General features: G+C 53.8%; 1 protein-coding gene across 1 annotated transcript; it reads left to right on the top strand.

Annotated features, from left to right (window-relative positions):
- The first annotated feature begins 6,492 nt into the window (after nucleotides 1–6,492).
- Nucleotides 6,493–15,239, top strand: CA7 (carbonic anhydrase 7). Its single transcript, XM_079906518.1, has 7 exons — nucleotides 6,493–6,600; nucleotides 9,170–9,367; nucleotides 12,204–12,322; nucleotides 13,047–13,142; nucleotides 13,244–13,306; nucleotides 13,834–13,989; nucleotides 14,489–15,239. The coding sequence occupies exons 1-7, from the start codon at nucleotides 6,561–6,563 to the stop codon at nucleotides 14,609–14,611; spliced, it is 795 nt and encodes a 264-aa protein (XP_079762644.1). The 5' UTR covers nucleotides 6,493–6,560; the 3' UTR covers nucleotides 14,612–15,239.

Below are 15,239 nucleotides of genomic sequence, written 5' to 3'. Positions count from 1 at the left end.
CAAGACTCACAAAAAATCATGTCTGAATAATAACTTTCATTATTATGATCATTATTATTCACCCATTTCTTCCATCCTGTCATTCAACAAGCTCACACTAGGGCAGGTTTCCAGTCACAAAGTTAGCTGCTCCTGGATGCAGATGCAAAGAGGAATAAGTCTGGGGCTCTGTTCTAGGGGAGTTCATTGTCCCAAGACAGGAGAGGGACAGTAAACGAGTACTCACCAGACAATATGAAGCTAGGGAGCTGAGAGGTGGGCAGAGGAACTCCACCCACTCCCCCTCTCCAGGAATGTTTCACGTGGTGTGGGCAAAGTAGAATGTTTTAAGCAGAAGGAACAGCAGGTGTCATCCCTGGGAGGCAGAGAAGGCATGACAGGCTGAAGCACTAAACTTTGGTGTGGTGTGGAGTTAGGTGAAGGGTAGGGAGTGGTCAGGGGAAGTTTGAGGGACAGCAGGGGCCAGGTCACGAGGACTGAGAAGAGAACATAAAAGCAAGGTGGAATTTAAAGCCCTCCACTTCCTGAAAAGAAACATCCCTTTGGGGGTGGGTGCCAAAGAAGGGGATTACCCCGTGAGGAAGGGGGAGAGAAAGGAGACTGGAGGGACATGAGGATTCCTTCCTCTCTATCTCCCAGACTCTACAGGCATCTTCAGGTTAATAATTACCTGAAATAAGGTGAAAATGGGCACAGATCTCCACCCCAACCCACCCTGGAATGGGAACAGGGGAAGGGGCACAGTTTGACAGTAATGATGCAGCGATGATGGATGTAATTCCCCCTAGGTGCTGTCTCCAGGATCAGGTGGGGGCACACCCACTCATGACTTCCCTGATCCCTACGTAGCACCCATGGAACACAACTGATGGGAAACAGAGGCATGAGACTCTCCCAGTTTGTCATGTGCTTATGCTGTCACATGTCCTCCTTTCGATTGGACAGGTGAAATATAAGGGATAATAAAATACAACCACGGAATGTGGGAAGGTCAAAAGGTGACAGGTGAGGGTTCAGTGCAATCATGGACTGCATGAATGAAAACATCCCCAAATTTGGCAGAGGGGAGTCATACTGCCTATGAAGAAATATAAGATTTTGAAAAAGGTTTGTGTTGGTGGTGTCCCATAAAAAAGATACTTCAGTGTATTATTTTCCTAAAACGGCTGTAACAAAGTACCACAGACTGGTACAAACTATAGAAATTCATTGTTTCACAGTTCTGAAAGCTGGAAGTCCAAAATCAAAGTGTGCGCAGTATGCTCCTTCTGAAGCTTAAAGGGAAGAACCTGTCCTGGCCTTCCTAGCTTCTGGTGGTTTGCTAGTACTCCTTGGCTTGCAGCTGTATGTAGCTCTTCAGTCTCTGCCTGCATCATCATGGATATTCTCCCCTCATGTCTCTGTATTTCTTCTCTTCTTATAAGTCACATTGGATCAGGGCCCGCCCGAATGACCTCATCTTAACTTGATTATATCTACAAAAACCATATTTCCAAATAAGATTACATTCAAAAGTCCTGGGGGTTAGGACTTCAACAACTTTTGGGGGATCTAATTCAACCCATAACAGCATGTAAAGGTGCCTGTGATGGAGCCATGGCGGTTGACCAGACACAAACCCTGCCATCTGGGAACTCAGGGCACCTCACAAGTTCTTCCTATTATAGAAGACAGGGAATCAAAGGTATCAGACCAGGAAACAAAGGCTGCATTCATTTAGACCATTGGTTTTCTAAGTGAGGCCCCGGACCAGAAGCATCAATATCACCTGTGAACTTGTTAGAAGTGCAAATTCTCAGGCCCCATTCCAGACCTGCTGAAACAGAAACTCTGGAGTGAGGCCTCGGAAACTTTTAAGAAGCTCTCCTGGTGATTCTGATGCATGCTCAAGTTTGAGAACCACCAACCTAGGCCAATCTCCCACTTAACAGGTGGGAAAACTGAGCCCCCAAATCCCTATACAACCCCTGTTTACTGAGTACTCATATGCCAGGCAGGCCCTTGACACGCATCACCATTCTGTGCTCATTGTACTCACCCCATGCAATAGATACTACTGTTTACCCCATTTTATACCCAAGAGAGCAGACACTTGGAGAGGTGAGTAAAATTCCAAATTCTCACAGCTATTAAAAGGTGGCACAGGGATTAGAAACAAACACCCCTACAGATCTAGCCAGACCCAGCTTAGGTCTATTATTTTACCCATCCTGGTTGGTCTCAGCTGGAGCAGACAGGATACTTGGGCTTCCAGGAAGTTTGGGGCTACCTCTGCCCTGGAAGAGGTTATAATCTGTGGGAAACCAGCCAGGAAGAATGAATCACAACCTAGGACACACTCCCAGGCCTTATCCACTAGCCCTCCCTACCTGACCTTATCTATCCCAGCCCTTCTCATCCTGGTGCTCATTGGCCAATCTCTTGCCTCTTTCCTCCACCCCTCGGCTGAGAAAACTGTGGGTCTGTAATGTTCACAATTGTATCACCCATGCCTGGCTCAGCCCTTCGCATCTAATAAGTCTTCAATAAATGCTTTGAATGAAAGAATAAATTTCTAAAACTATTTCCACCATACTTTCTACATTTTAAAATGCCTTACCCACAATGTGTACCTCATCTTATTTGGTTATACCACTTTCCCAGGGAAATCATCAGACACACACACAAAGATGGATAAATAAGGATGTCCACTGCAGTGCATTTACAATTGTGAAAACTGGAAATAATCCACATACTAGAGCACTGTGCAATTAGTAAGTGTCAAGTTCTCCAAGACTGATGACACAGGGAAACGCTTATCATAGGGCATGAAGTGAAAAAAAAAAAAAGGTCACAAAGCTCCACATATGATTCCGATTGTCTTTTAAGTACTACTAATAAATATGGAAAAAGCCCGGCAGCATGGTCACTACAATGTTAACAGCGGTGATTCTTGGGTGGTAATATGACCAGTGATTTTAATTTTCTTTACTATGCTTTTCTGATTCTCCCAAATTTTCTACAATAAATAGGTGCTACCACTGTAACTGGAAAAGGAATGTTCGGCTTAAATGTGCCCAAACAAGCTAAGGAGAAGGGGAAAGAACAGAGGTCTGAGAGTACATGCTTGGTTCCAGGACACTCACAGATATCACCTCACCTGACCATCCTATTAGCCCTCTCGATTCTCTATTCCCATCTGATAGATTGGAAAACAGGTGCAGGACTTCCCTGGTGGTGCAGTGGTTGAGAATCCACCTGCCAATGCAGGGGACACGGGTTCGATCCCTAGTCTGGGAAGATCCCACATGCCGCGGAGCAACTAAGCCCGTGCGCCACACACAACTACTGAGCCTGTGCTCTAGAGCCCGCGAGCCACAACGACTGAAGCCCGCGCACCTAGAGTCCGTGCTCCACAACAAGAGAAGCCACCGCAATGCGAAGCCCGTGCACCCCAATGAAGAGTAGCTCCTGCTCTCCACAGCTAGAGAAAGCCCACGTGCAGCAATGAAGACCCAATGCAGCCAAAAATAAATAAATTTTTTAAAAAACAAAAAACAACCCACAATAAGCTGTAATTTTGATCTTAGAGTCTCTAGGTCTTCGGTCTGGCCCGTTTGCCATGTGCACAACACACAGTGAAGAGCAGGCAAGATTCTGCCTGTTGGTGCAGCACTGGACAACTGTTGTCTCAACCAAGGTTCACAGGGATCCCATGAGGTGGTCAGGGCTGGGATGATGCCCTAATCACCTCATTGTTATAGAGAAGAGAGACTTGTAACTTTGAGAGGGGAAGTGAGATCTGGTCAAGTTCGCAATGAATGAGGTGTGGCTGTGCAATCTGCTCCAGCCCTCCTTCCCCAGCCCTTCCTTATGGCTCACACATCCCTGCCCTCCCTCTCCGCCAGAAACAGCAAAATCCAGGAGGCCACTGATGCCAGTGAGACCAAAGAGTAAACTCCAGAGCAGTGAAATCAATTCAGCTTTAAAGACGGCACGTAATTGAGACAGGAGGTGCCTGAATGGGGGCACAGTCTTTCCCAAGTTGACCTGAGTGGGCTGCGGGGAAACTGGAGCTTCACCTGAGACAGGCAGACTCCAACAGCTCCTCTTACCTACCTGAGTTCCCAGTTCTCCAGCACCCAGAGAAAATTGCCAAAGACAGGATATAGGAAGGAAAGAATTGGATCAACTTTTATCTGGTTGTTAAAGAGGCAATACTTTAATTCTTTCAAAAGGAGTAGGCAGTAAAGAGTGTCCCTCCCACCCCCATTCCGCACCCTCCCCCACCCTTCGGGGCTCCCAGTCTCCACCCTGGAGGGAAACACTCTCCCCAGCTTCTCTTAAGTCACTGTGAAGAGAGTCTCGCATATATACACAAATGACAATCAAATTTAAAATCCACTTCCTCCCCTCTCCTGGTGATTTTAGACATGCTGAATAAGGGACTCAGCAGCCCTGGGTTTTCATTCTTGCTCAGTTGCTCACAGTACAGCCTAACTCAACTTCTCTGAGCCTTGCTTTCCTCATCTGTAAAGTGGGGTTGCTGTGCGGATGAAACTGGATTCAAAACTAAGTAATCCCAACATTTTTAGCACTATAAATAAACATGGAAATGTCTTCTGGGTCACAGTGAGGGGGAAGTAGGTCAATGAAGTAGACACATTTGGGCCCATCCCCAGGCCCTGAAAGTGTTGCAACTCCCCCAGGAGAAGAGTGGCTGGCTCTTCTGGGAGATGAACAGAGACTGCAGTCCTCACTCTGAAGCTAGTCTTTGTCTTCTTGGTCTAAGGATGACATTTCTGGTTCGGAGACCTGGGACCTTGACAAGGTTGCATGCCCTGTCACATGCCAGTCTTGGGCGCCACCCCCTACATGCTTATTATGATGCCCTGCCCCCCTGCCCTAGGGTCAGATTTCTATGAAGGGCCCCTTCCAGCTCTTGGGTCAGGGAGGAGCATCTAGGCAGTGTTGGGAAGTCACTGACTGACCTTGGCCCAGCGACCAGTTGTCCCTTGATCTCCACAACTCTACTTGGGGACCTGAGGGGTTCAGGGCCTGGAAGAGGGAAACCAAGACAGCCACACAGATATAGGGGAGCCTGGCAGACAAGATGGTACATTCCTTCACAAGGTCAGCCAACAACAGGGCCTGAAATAGTCTCCTCTGGTAGAGGTCAGACCAGCAGACATTTCACAAATGGCCCTTCAACTCTGGTTGGGTACAAGCCCCTGGGTGGGATCAGTTGTCTGTCCTTCTATCCACTCATCTGTTTGTCTTCCCAAAACTGCCTGCTGCGGCCTAGCCAGAGACAAGCCCTATCCTTGGCATAAGGCCACATCCTCAGATGAGTCGGATTGGGCCGGCTGGAGCCCGTGGGTGGAAGACAGAGGACGTCCCAGGTGGAGGGCACAGCAAGGACCAGGCCTTGTGGGTGGGAAAATGTTGGGCCAAGGCAGATACTGAGATTGAGTGCAGGGTGGAGGCCCTGAGCTCCCAGCAGGTGTGCCAAAGGTCATGGAGAGGCAAGGAAAGGAGGGACAAACAGCGGGCTGTAGAGGAATAGGCAAAGAGACCCAGACAGAGGAGGAAGCCAGGAAGAGAAGGAGAGGGTGGAGGCAAGGCCTCAGACTTAGTTCCATGGGAAAGCCAGCTGGTGTCTGTGGGTCTGTCTGTCTTAATGACCAGTGGTTAAAGCCCAAACTCCCCACTCCTCCTTTGAGGCTCCGGTTCTGCCTGAGGCCTCCTCCTAGCCCAGGGCTCCCAGATCCCAACCACAGGACCCCTTTGCCCCCAGCACCAAGGGGAAGTAGTGAAGAGCACAAGAGCCTAGGAGTGAGACAAACTAAGAGTAAATCCCTCACTCTCTGGCTAGATGACCTCGGGCAAGTCACTTCACCCCTCTGGGCCTCAGTCTCCTGTTCTGTGAAATAGGGCTAATGCAAGGACCACCCATTGTTGTAGGGAAGCTGAGAGGGTTAGATGACAGGAAGGACCCAAAGCTTGGCCCAGAACTTGCCAGTGTCTGGCAAACAGGGGAAGTTCCAGTTCTGGACACCTGATGGTCAGTGCAATCTGCAGTTTAAAAGGGTCCCAGTCCAAGAGGACTCAGGGCCCAGAGCCCAGGTCTCTGGTGGTGGGATTTACTGCCCAGTGATAAGCCTGGGGAATAGATGGGATGTGGAGAAACAGAGGCCGCCCTCAGCATTGGCCGTTTCTCCTGCCCCAGAGCCTGTACACGGGCTGGAGGTAAGGAGGGAGAGTGCTCCGACCAGGGCCAGGGTGGGGATGGGGCTGGGGTTTAGGTCCCCTTGACCGCCCCCCACCCACCCCCCGCATCTCGCATCTCAACTCGGGGCTCAACTGGCCTGAGGGCGGGTGGGCGAGGGCGGGGCAGGGCCGGCCCCTCTCGCCCTGCTGGGGGGGGGGGGGGTGGGGGGCGGGTCGCCTGGGAACTGCTCCTCCCGCCTGCCGCCGCTTTAAGAGGCTGCTCCGCGGCAGCGAGCGGGGCCGGAGCCGCAGTCCGAGCGAGCAGAACTGAGCCGAGCCGGCAGGTGCACGGCTGCGGGGACGGCAACAGCATGACCGGCCACCACGGCTGGGGCTACGGCCACAACGACGGTAGGCGCAGACCCCGGCCGGCCCCCACCCGCTGGGACTCGCTCCTGACCCTCCCGCCCAGCCGGGTTTGCGGGACCCTCAAGCCCCCTATCCTCTAGGCGGGACCGGGATCCCTCTCCCATCCGTCCCCCAGAACCCGGCCCACCCGCCCGGCCCGAGCCCTGCCTCCCCCCGCACCTGGCGCAAAGTCCGCGCTGCACCCCGGCCGGCCCCGCCGCCGGCGAGCCACCCCGCGGCCGAACGCGTCCAGCCGCCTCTTCCGCGCAGCCCCTGACGGCCCCGCACGCTCTGACCCGGGCCGGGACACTCACTCATCGCCGGAGTGCGCAGCGGGTGAAGGTAGCCCAGGGCAGCGGGGGGCGGTCCCGGCGGAGCGCTGTGCGCGGTGTCTGTGCGGGGAGCGCGCACGCGTGTGTGCCGGGACCTCCGGCGAGCTGGGCTCCCCGTGGGCAAGGGCGCGGTGTCCTGCGCAGAGAGTTTCCCGGTCGAAGCGTCCGAGCTTTCGAGTCGGCAGGTATGTGAAGGAAGGGAGCATCTGGGGGCTCTCGGATGTGTCTGGGTGTCTGCCTCGGGCAGGGTGTTTGAGCACGTCCAGGTGTGAGGCATGGGAGCCCGTGGCCCACACCAGCCTCCTGGTCTGACCGGGAGAATAGCTCCTCGATCCTGCCTCAGTTTACTTAAGATGCAGAGGAAGGGAGAAGAGGCAGACGGTGAGAGCCAGAAGGCTCGAGTGTGAGACTGGGACAAGTCAGTTCCTTTTGGGCTATTTCTTACCAAACTGGGGTCGGGGTGTGGGATAAGGGTTTCTTGCTTTTCCCGAGATGAACAATGAGGAGCCAAGATCCAGGCTGCCAGGATGAAACCCAGGCAAGGCAGGTGGGGGTGGGGAGAAGCGGAAGTGCTGGTGGGAGGAACGCCCCCGTCCCACTCATCTGAGGAGAGACAGGCACTCTGTGAGGGTGGGCGGGGGTCCTAGGCTACAAAGTCTGGGGGTTTGGAGGTTACAATGGGCCAGAAGGAGTTAGGGAGGTGCTGTGGTGTCTCTGGCCCCTCTGGGACCCCAAGCACACAGGAGAATATTCTGGAGGGGAGAACCCCAAATCTAGACATGCAAAAGCTAGAAAGAGACTTTCAGAAAAAGGCAACAGAGATCAGCAGAGGTGTAGAGAGAGGCAGAGAAGGGGCAGGTTGACACGACCCATAGAAGATCCTCTTCCCCCCCAGCACCTGCTCCCAGCCAGCTTCAGGGTGCTTCCCCCTGACTCCAGCCTTCTTGCTGGTCCTGCCCACCAGCACTGCATCCAGTATCCCAATAGGCCTGCCCCATAGCTGGCCACCCTGAAGCTGCTGCCCCTCGCCCAGTCCTGGGCCATCCAGTCTAGTTGCGATGAGGGAGGAAAAGACAGAGGATGAAGGTGCCGGCATGCAGCATGCTCACAGGACTTCAAAAATAACCCAGTGGGTCTGGGCCATGATTCTGAGTCATCCACTGGGGACACAGTTTTGTCGGCACCTGCTGCTGTTTTCTCAGGAAAACTTAAGAAGCCAAAAACGGGGAGAAGCACCAGCCGGCAATAGCTCTAAAAATAGGCTGCATCTCAGGATGTTCCCCGGGGAGATGCCGAGCCTCTCGGCTGCAGATGGAGTCTCTGGGAGGCAGGTGGTGGGTGCTCGTGGGTGTGCATGCAGGTGTGTGTGCGTGTGTGTGCGTGTGTGTATGTGTGTGCACGAGCATGTGTTTTGCTGTAGTCTCTTAGTGCAGACCTGGGTTTGCAACAGGGGATAGCTGTGTGTGAGGGTGCATATGTGTGTGTCAGAGGTAGTTGGCAGGGCTATGTGTTTGTACACATGTGTTACTGGGCCTGATGGCTCTGGGTGCGGTGAGCTCAGGTCACTGTGCATATATGTGTGCACGCGTGAAAGTCTCCCCGGACCTGCACATGTCTGGGGAGGGCAGCTGGGGGCAATGCATGCACACACTGTGTATTTATACCAGTGCCCAAGTGTGTGCGCGCACATGCGCCAGTGGCCCTCAGTTCCTTCATCTGTGAAATGGGGATCATGCTCGTTTCTACTTCACGAGGCTGGTATGAGGAGCAAATTCATGTCACAGAGCCAAAGCGAGGTTGATGTGAACTTTTGTTGTCATTTTCACAAACACCAACTCGAACTTGGCCAAAGTGCAGGAAGAGGCCAGATACCTGGTAGGGTCAGGTGAGGGAGTTCGGGAGCCCGGGGACCTCTCTAAGCAATACTGCCTGTCGGGGAGGACCCACTACCCCAAACTGCCCCTGAGCCTGTAGCTTTTTTGTGCTGCCTTCCATGCATTACCTCTCTGGGCCTCCTATCAGCTCTGGGTGGAGAGTTTTAGTGAGGCCATTTCGCAGACAAGGAAATGGAGGCTGAGAGGGGAAGTGGCAGAGCTGGGATTGGAGCTCCAGACTTCATGGCTCCAAAGCAGGGGCTAATCTCTGAAAGGACAGCACGGAGACCATCCCCTACAGGTGCCCTCAGTCTGCAGCCCAGAGATTCAGGTTGGCCTGAGTCCTTGCCCTCTCCCCATCTGCAGGCCCCTCACACTGGCACAAGCTGTATCCCATTGCCCGGGGAGACCGCCAGTCACCAATCAATATCGTATCCAGAAAGGCTGTGTACTCGCCCAGCCTGAGGACATTGGATCTTTCCTATGAGTCCTGCACGTCCCTCAGCATCGCCAACAATGGCCACTCTGTCCAAGTGGACTTCAATGACAGTGATGACCGAAGTGGTAAGTGGCCCTTATGGTGATGTTTGCCGGACCCTGGTACCCTTCCCCCTGGGATCCTAACCTGTTTCGGGCAGGCTCAGGAGGGGCAATGTGCTGTGGTAGGGAAGGAAGGCTGCACTTCTCCCCAGCTGTGAAGCCTTAGGCTGAGCCTCAGTCTCCTGATGCATAGGGTGGGAGCATTAGGACCCTATTTTCCTCCCTAGGATCATAGAGAGGAGAAACGAAAAACTGAAGTGATGTTTGTCGTGCTGGCATATAGCAGATGCTCAAGAAATACTAATTCTCTTTCTTCTCTTTCAGTTGTGCTTTAGGTCAGGTTTGTTTTCACTCCCTGCCCCATCACTGAGCTGCTGTGTGGCCTAAGGCCAAACCCTCCTCTTTGTGTGATCTGGCCAAGCCCAGCAGAGAGAGAACGGAAATAAAATGTTCAGTGTGCCAGGCCCCTTGCCAAGGTCACAGGCAGTTCTTTTATTCTTCTCAAGAACCTACCTCTAAGTTGGGCAAGTAGAGACTCACTGAGCTGGGGAGGGCCAGAACCAGCCTGCTCCCACTCCGAAGGTCTTTTCTCCAACCCACCTACAGCTTCAAGATCCCAACCGTCCTGGACAAAAGAGAGGCCAGTGGGAACTTGTAGCAGCTCCTTCCAAGGTCTCTTTGCCCTGGGATTAGAGTTCGGGTTCCTTCATGATAAATTCTTGGACGGAAGCCTCGGGAGTGCTCCTTAGTAAAGGGATTTTTGTCCTTATGACCAGCCCTGTGAGGGATGAAGTGGGGTAAGGAGGGAACCTGCTAAAGTTTCTTATGTAAGGAAGTGACTGGTACTTTGCCCCTCTGTCGCCTCCCCAACCCCCCCATACGCACAATGAAAGCACTCAGGGAAACTTAAGTTTCAAATAGAAAATCAGAGGGCAGAGAAGGGGAGGAAAGCCAGATAGGAATGATCTTAGTTGCTTGACTCTGAGTTCCCTGGTAGGCTAGGGAAAAGGGGAAAGAGGATCAGTTATAGTTCTTGTTGCAGAAGGTAGGAAATCCAACAGATCCTCAGAAGAGAGACACAGCATTCTTGGTACTGAATTCTAAGAAAAGCCTCCCACCCAGAACTTTGGGGAGGGACATGGAGCTCTTGATGACCTTAGATCACAGTTTATGAAGGAGCAGTTTTCAAATGGTTGGATCTTCTAAACAGCCTTCAGAGGGCACTGAGGGCTCAATTCAGACATCAATAGCTCAGTGAAGGCCACTCTTGGCAGGCGAAGGCCCAAGGAAACATTCCTCTGGACCACTGATCCAGGGGCTCACTTTCTGACTTGGTTTGGGTTCCGTCCCCTATCAGAATGCCCAGGCCTGAGGGGTAGGGGACAAGTGGGAAGAAAGTAGGCTCGGGAGCGAGACAGTTGGGTCTCTGCCACTCCCCAGCTGTGTGACCTTGGGCAGGATACCTACCTTTCTGAGCCTCAGTCCCACGTCTGGCCAAGGGGGTAACAGGTAACAATGTGTCCCCCTCTAGGTCACTGTGGGGATTAATGTCTGCAGACTGCTGAACACATAGGAAGTACACAGTGAATGGCAGTGTGTTCTACGGTCAGGATGGAGAGAGGAGGCTAAGGGAGCCAAGCTCAAGGTTTAGGGAGGCAGTTCACTCCCTAAGAGACTGCACTGTGGAGTCCCAGGTGGGTCATGCTCAGAAGAGTGGGCCCTCCCAGCCCATAGCAGGGAGCTCAGCCTGCAGGTCTGTCTACTCCTGCCTCCCCAGGATGGAGCAGCCTGACTGGGCCTGTGGGCCCTGGCCCACAGCCATCACCCCCAGGCTCAGTCAACCACCCAGCATTGCCATGGACAGGCCCCGCTTCTCAGATGAGGCAGGACAGCAAGAATGGGCCTCTGGGCTGTCCCATGGTCCTCCTCCTTGAAGGGCCCACAGGGGGCAAGGCCCTGCCCTGGTCACCCGTCCTCAAGGGGCCTAGTGGAACTCTGAGCCCAGGGCCGTCACCTGATCCAGGAGCTCACATTCTGCCCTGGCTGGGGCTCCCTCCACTGCCAGATCTCTTTCAGCTGGAAATTCAATCAGTCCCAGGAGGCCTTGTGAGTGGCCCCAGCTCGCCAGGTATCAGAGTGGGAAATTCACAAAACCAGCATAAGTGGGGCTTGCCAAAGAGGGCATGAAGGAGGGACATTGGAGGTACCTGGGCCTGACCATCAGAGTGGGGACCCTTAGGAGCTGGCCTCTAGACATCAGGTCCTGGGGATCCTCCAGGTTCTGGGGAGGCAGCACGACCTGGTGATTAGGGCCTTGGGCTCTGAACTTATATGAAGTAGATGCAGGCTTATATCCTAGCTCAGTGCCTTGCTGTGTGACCTTGGGCAAATGCCTTGCCCTCTCTGTGCCTCAGTTCCTCCTTTATAAAATAGAAATAATAATAGGTTTTGTCTTTCATAAGCTACTATGAGGACTAAAGAAAAGAATTTTTCCGACCCAGTTCTGGGTCAGGGCTCCAGACCTGGGAGGTCTACTGTTAGTGATAATCGGGGCCTGAGAGGCAAAGTCCCAGCTTCCACTCGAAACTGGGCAAGAGTGGGGAGGATCCAGATGGAGAGATATACCCACTCAGTGTACCAGACTCCTCTGTCACCTACAGGGCTCCAGGATTTCTGCCCTGGCCCAGCTAAGGGCATAGGGAACTGGGCGGGGACTGATCCAAGTCCACTTAGAGCAAGGAATGTTGCAAATGAAAAGTTTATCCCTCTCCTGAGCACTGCCCTGATATTGGCGCTGCTGTCTGCGGGCGGTGTGGGCTCTCTCACAGCAATTGCTACACACCGCCCTTCTCCCCCGCAGTGGTGACTGGGGGCCCCCTGGATGGGCCCTACCGGCTCAGGCAGCTCCATTTCCACTGGGGCAAGAAGCACAGTGAGGGCTCAGAGCACACGGTGGACGGCAAGTCATTCCCCAGCGAAGTAAGACCCTCCTCTACCTGAATCCCTTTACCACTTGGGGAAGAGTTGGGGACTGGGGAGCCAGGGTCTTGACAGTTGCCTGGTGTGGGGTACTGGAGAGAGTGAAGTCACTCGGGGACCTTTGGGAGAGACGCCCTTCACCTGAAGTTCAGGTCTTCCACCTGAACTCTGCCTACTGTCGTCCTGATCTGTGTGTCCAGAAGGAATTTTATGACGGACAAATCCAGTCCCACCACAGCCTTACTAACAACCCTTCAAGGATTAAGCCTGGCATTCAAGGCCCTGCATGAACTGGCCTTGCCTGGCCTCATGTCCCTTGACCTCTTCCCATACTGACCTGCATGTGATGAATCCCCTGCCCACACCTGGCTCTTTCGTATCTCCAGGCTGCTGTTCTTTCAGCCTGGAATACCTTGTCCCAAGAGTTCCATCTGATAACCCCCTTCTTATTCTTTGGACTCAGCTGCAGGCTTCACTTCCTCAGGGAGGTGTCACACTGGATAGTCATTATCTGTTTCACAGTTCACGGAGGGCAGGGCCTGATCTCTTTGGTCCCTTGGGGCTCAGAAAAGGGTCAGGCCCAGAACAGGGTAAATGCTATCTGTGGCCCGCCCCTCCCGCAGAGGGGCCAGGCGTCCGGTGGGAGTGAGGGAAGCCTGGCTCTGAGCTCCCATGGCCCCTGGGAGGCACTAAGCACTGGCCTGGCCTGTCGTTGCCCCTGTAGCTGCACCTGGTTCATTGGAATGCCAAGAAGTACAGCACCTTTGGGGAGGCGGCCTCAGCACCCGATGGCCTGGCTGTGGTTGGTGTCTTCCTGGAGGTGAGGGGGTTACCTGGGCCCAGAAGGCCGTGGGAGGCCTGGTACCACCCCTAGTTCCAGAACACAGTGAGATCTGGCCTCACACTACTTCTCCCTGACAGACGGGGGACGAGCACCCCAGCATGAACCGTCTGACAGATGCACTCTACATGGTTCGGTTTAAGGTGAGACCAGGGGTCCATGCTCTTGATCTACAGCAGCCTGGTGGGGAGGAAGGAAGAGGCTAGATCATGGAGTGGGCCCATCCACTCCTCCATCCTGGCAGCAAACCCTGGCAGAGGTGAAGGGTGCAGGTCAGCACCTGTGGTGCCCTGCAACTGACTCCTCGTCGTCAGGGTCCATGGCCCCACTGAATGCCCAGCGTGAAGTCTGGTTGGGCATAGGATTGATAAGATGCCTGTCACATTAATGGTTCTCTGACCAGCAGCGCCATTAAGTTCTGTTGAAGGCAAGGGAGAGAACATGGTGCCCAAAGAGCTTTAGGAACCACAGCTTTTACATACAAGGGAATGGGTGGAGAGGGCCAGCCAGGCTGGAATATAGCCTCTGGGATCACAGACATCTGGCCACAATTTGCATCAATGGGCCAAGGAGAAGCCTAAATCCTATTGACAGAAATGGGTGGGGAGGGTGTTGGTCTCATCCTGTTGGGAGGTCTTTGCTGACTCCTGGGTCCCCCACCCTGCCCCAGGGCACCAAGGCCCAGTTCAGCTGCTTCAACCCCAAGTACCTCCTGCCTGCCAGCCGGCACTACTGGACCTACCCTGGCTCCCTGACAACACCCCCACTGACCGAGAGTGTCACCTGGATTGTGCTCCGGGAGCCCATCAGCATCTCTGAGAGGCAGGTGAGCCCTCCCAGAGTACCAGACGGAAGGATGTGACACTCAGGCACACCTGGGCAGTGTGACTCTCCCAACCAGCAGCCCACAGCCTGTGGTCCCACCATCAAGGCTCCCATCTTTTGCTAATAAATGTTTCGATTCTTGGGTGGGAGTCAGCTTGGTTGTTAGTTATTAGGACCTGGACACAGACTAGGAGAGATCCCTGGATCCTGGGACCACCCCTAGTGTGTTAGAATCTGAATGCTGCATTTGCTGATGATTCTTAGCTAGACAGGAACTGGAACTAGGTGGAGCAGGGTCCAGGTTCAGAGGCTCTTTAGTGAGTAAGTAACTGAGGTTGGGTTCCCAAAGAAGAAATGAGTGGGGAGAAGTAGGGACAAGCCCTAGGGGGAAGAGGAGAGAGGGGCAGAACTGGCTGGGCAGGGTATGCCAGATGTTGTGTCTGGGATCAGAGAGGACCACAACGCCCCCATTCTGCACTGAGTATCTCTTCTGCCTTAAGATGGAGAAATTCCGGAGCCTGCTTTTCACCACAGAGGAGGATGAGAGGATCCACATGGTGAACAACTTCCGGCCGCCACAGCCACTGAAGGGCCGTGTGGTCAAGGCCTCCTTCTGGGCCTGAGCTGCCTACCTGCCCAGCCGGCCACTGAAGCACCATCTTCCCAAGGGCTTCCATGTCAGCAGACACCAAACCATCCAAGGCTCCCTGCCTAGGGCTGCTGTGGACCCCACTTCAGCTGGCTTGCTCCTTGGCCACCTGGAGGCTTCTCGATGGGACCCTCAAGTTGGGGGACACCTTTCAGCTGCCCTGGGGACAGGAAGGACAGGAGCTGAGCATGGTCCAAGCCTAAGGCTGCCTCTGCTCTCCAACACCCAAAGGCCCCTGGGAACCTCCTCTTGTCTTCCCCGCTGGCAATGGCAGCAGCCCCACCCTGAGCTCACACTGTGATGGATGAGACCAAACTCTCCAGGGCAGGCAGCTGGCATTGCCAGAAAGACTCAAGCAATAATTAGAAGTGGGCAGAGCTGCCCTCTCGGTGTTACCTCTTCTGCAGGCCTCCGCCATGCACGCACCTCACTGCCAGGCCATTAAAATCAGGACCCAGCCTGCTGGAGGTGACATGACCTTCTCCCTCCAGCCACCTGCCGCCATAGGCAGGCACTGGCTACAGCTTACGGAGTATCTCCCTTCGTCCCCACCCAGCCACCAAAGCCACCTACATGACAGTCCATCCATGCACTGATTAATA

The sequence above is a fragment of the Stenella coeruleoalba genome (assembly GCF_951394435.1).
Source record: "Stenella coeruleoalba genome assembly, chromosome: 20".
In the NCBI taxonomy this organism is placed as follows: domain Eukaryota; kingdom Metazoa; phylum Chordata; class Mammalia; order Artiodactyla; family Delphinidae; genus Stenella; species Stenella coeruleoalba.
Note: the sequence above shows the minus strand (reverse complement) of the source record. Positions and strands in the feature narration are given on the sequence as shown.

Excerpts from the sequence above, each read along its gene's own strand:
- CA7 (XM_079906518.1), top strand. The coding sequence starts at position 6,561 with ATGACCGGCCACCACGGCTGGGGCTACGGCCACAACGACG. Across the intron at positions 13,143-13,243 it reads TGGTTGGTGTCTTCCTGGAG|ACGGGGGACGAGCACCCCAG; the intron begins GTGAGGGGGTTA and ends TCTCCCTGACAG. Across the intron at positions 13,990-14,488 it reads TCAGCATCTCTGAGAGGCAG|ATGGAGAAATTCCGGAGCCT; the intron begins GTGAGCCCTCCC and ends TTCTGCCTTAAG.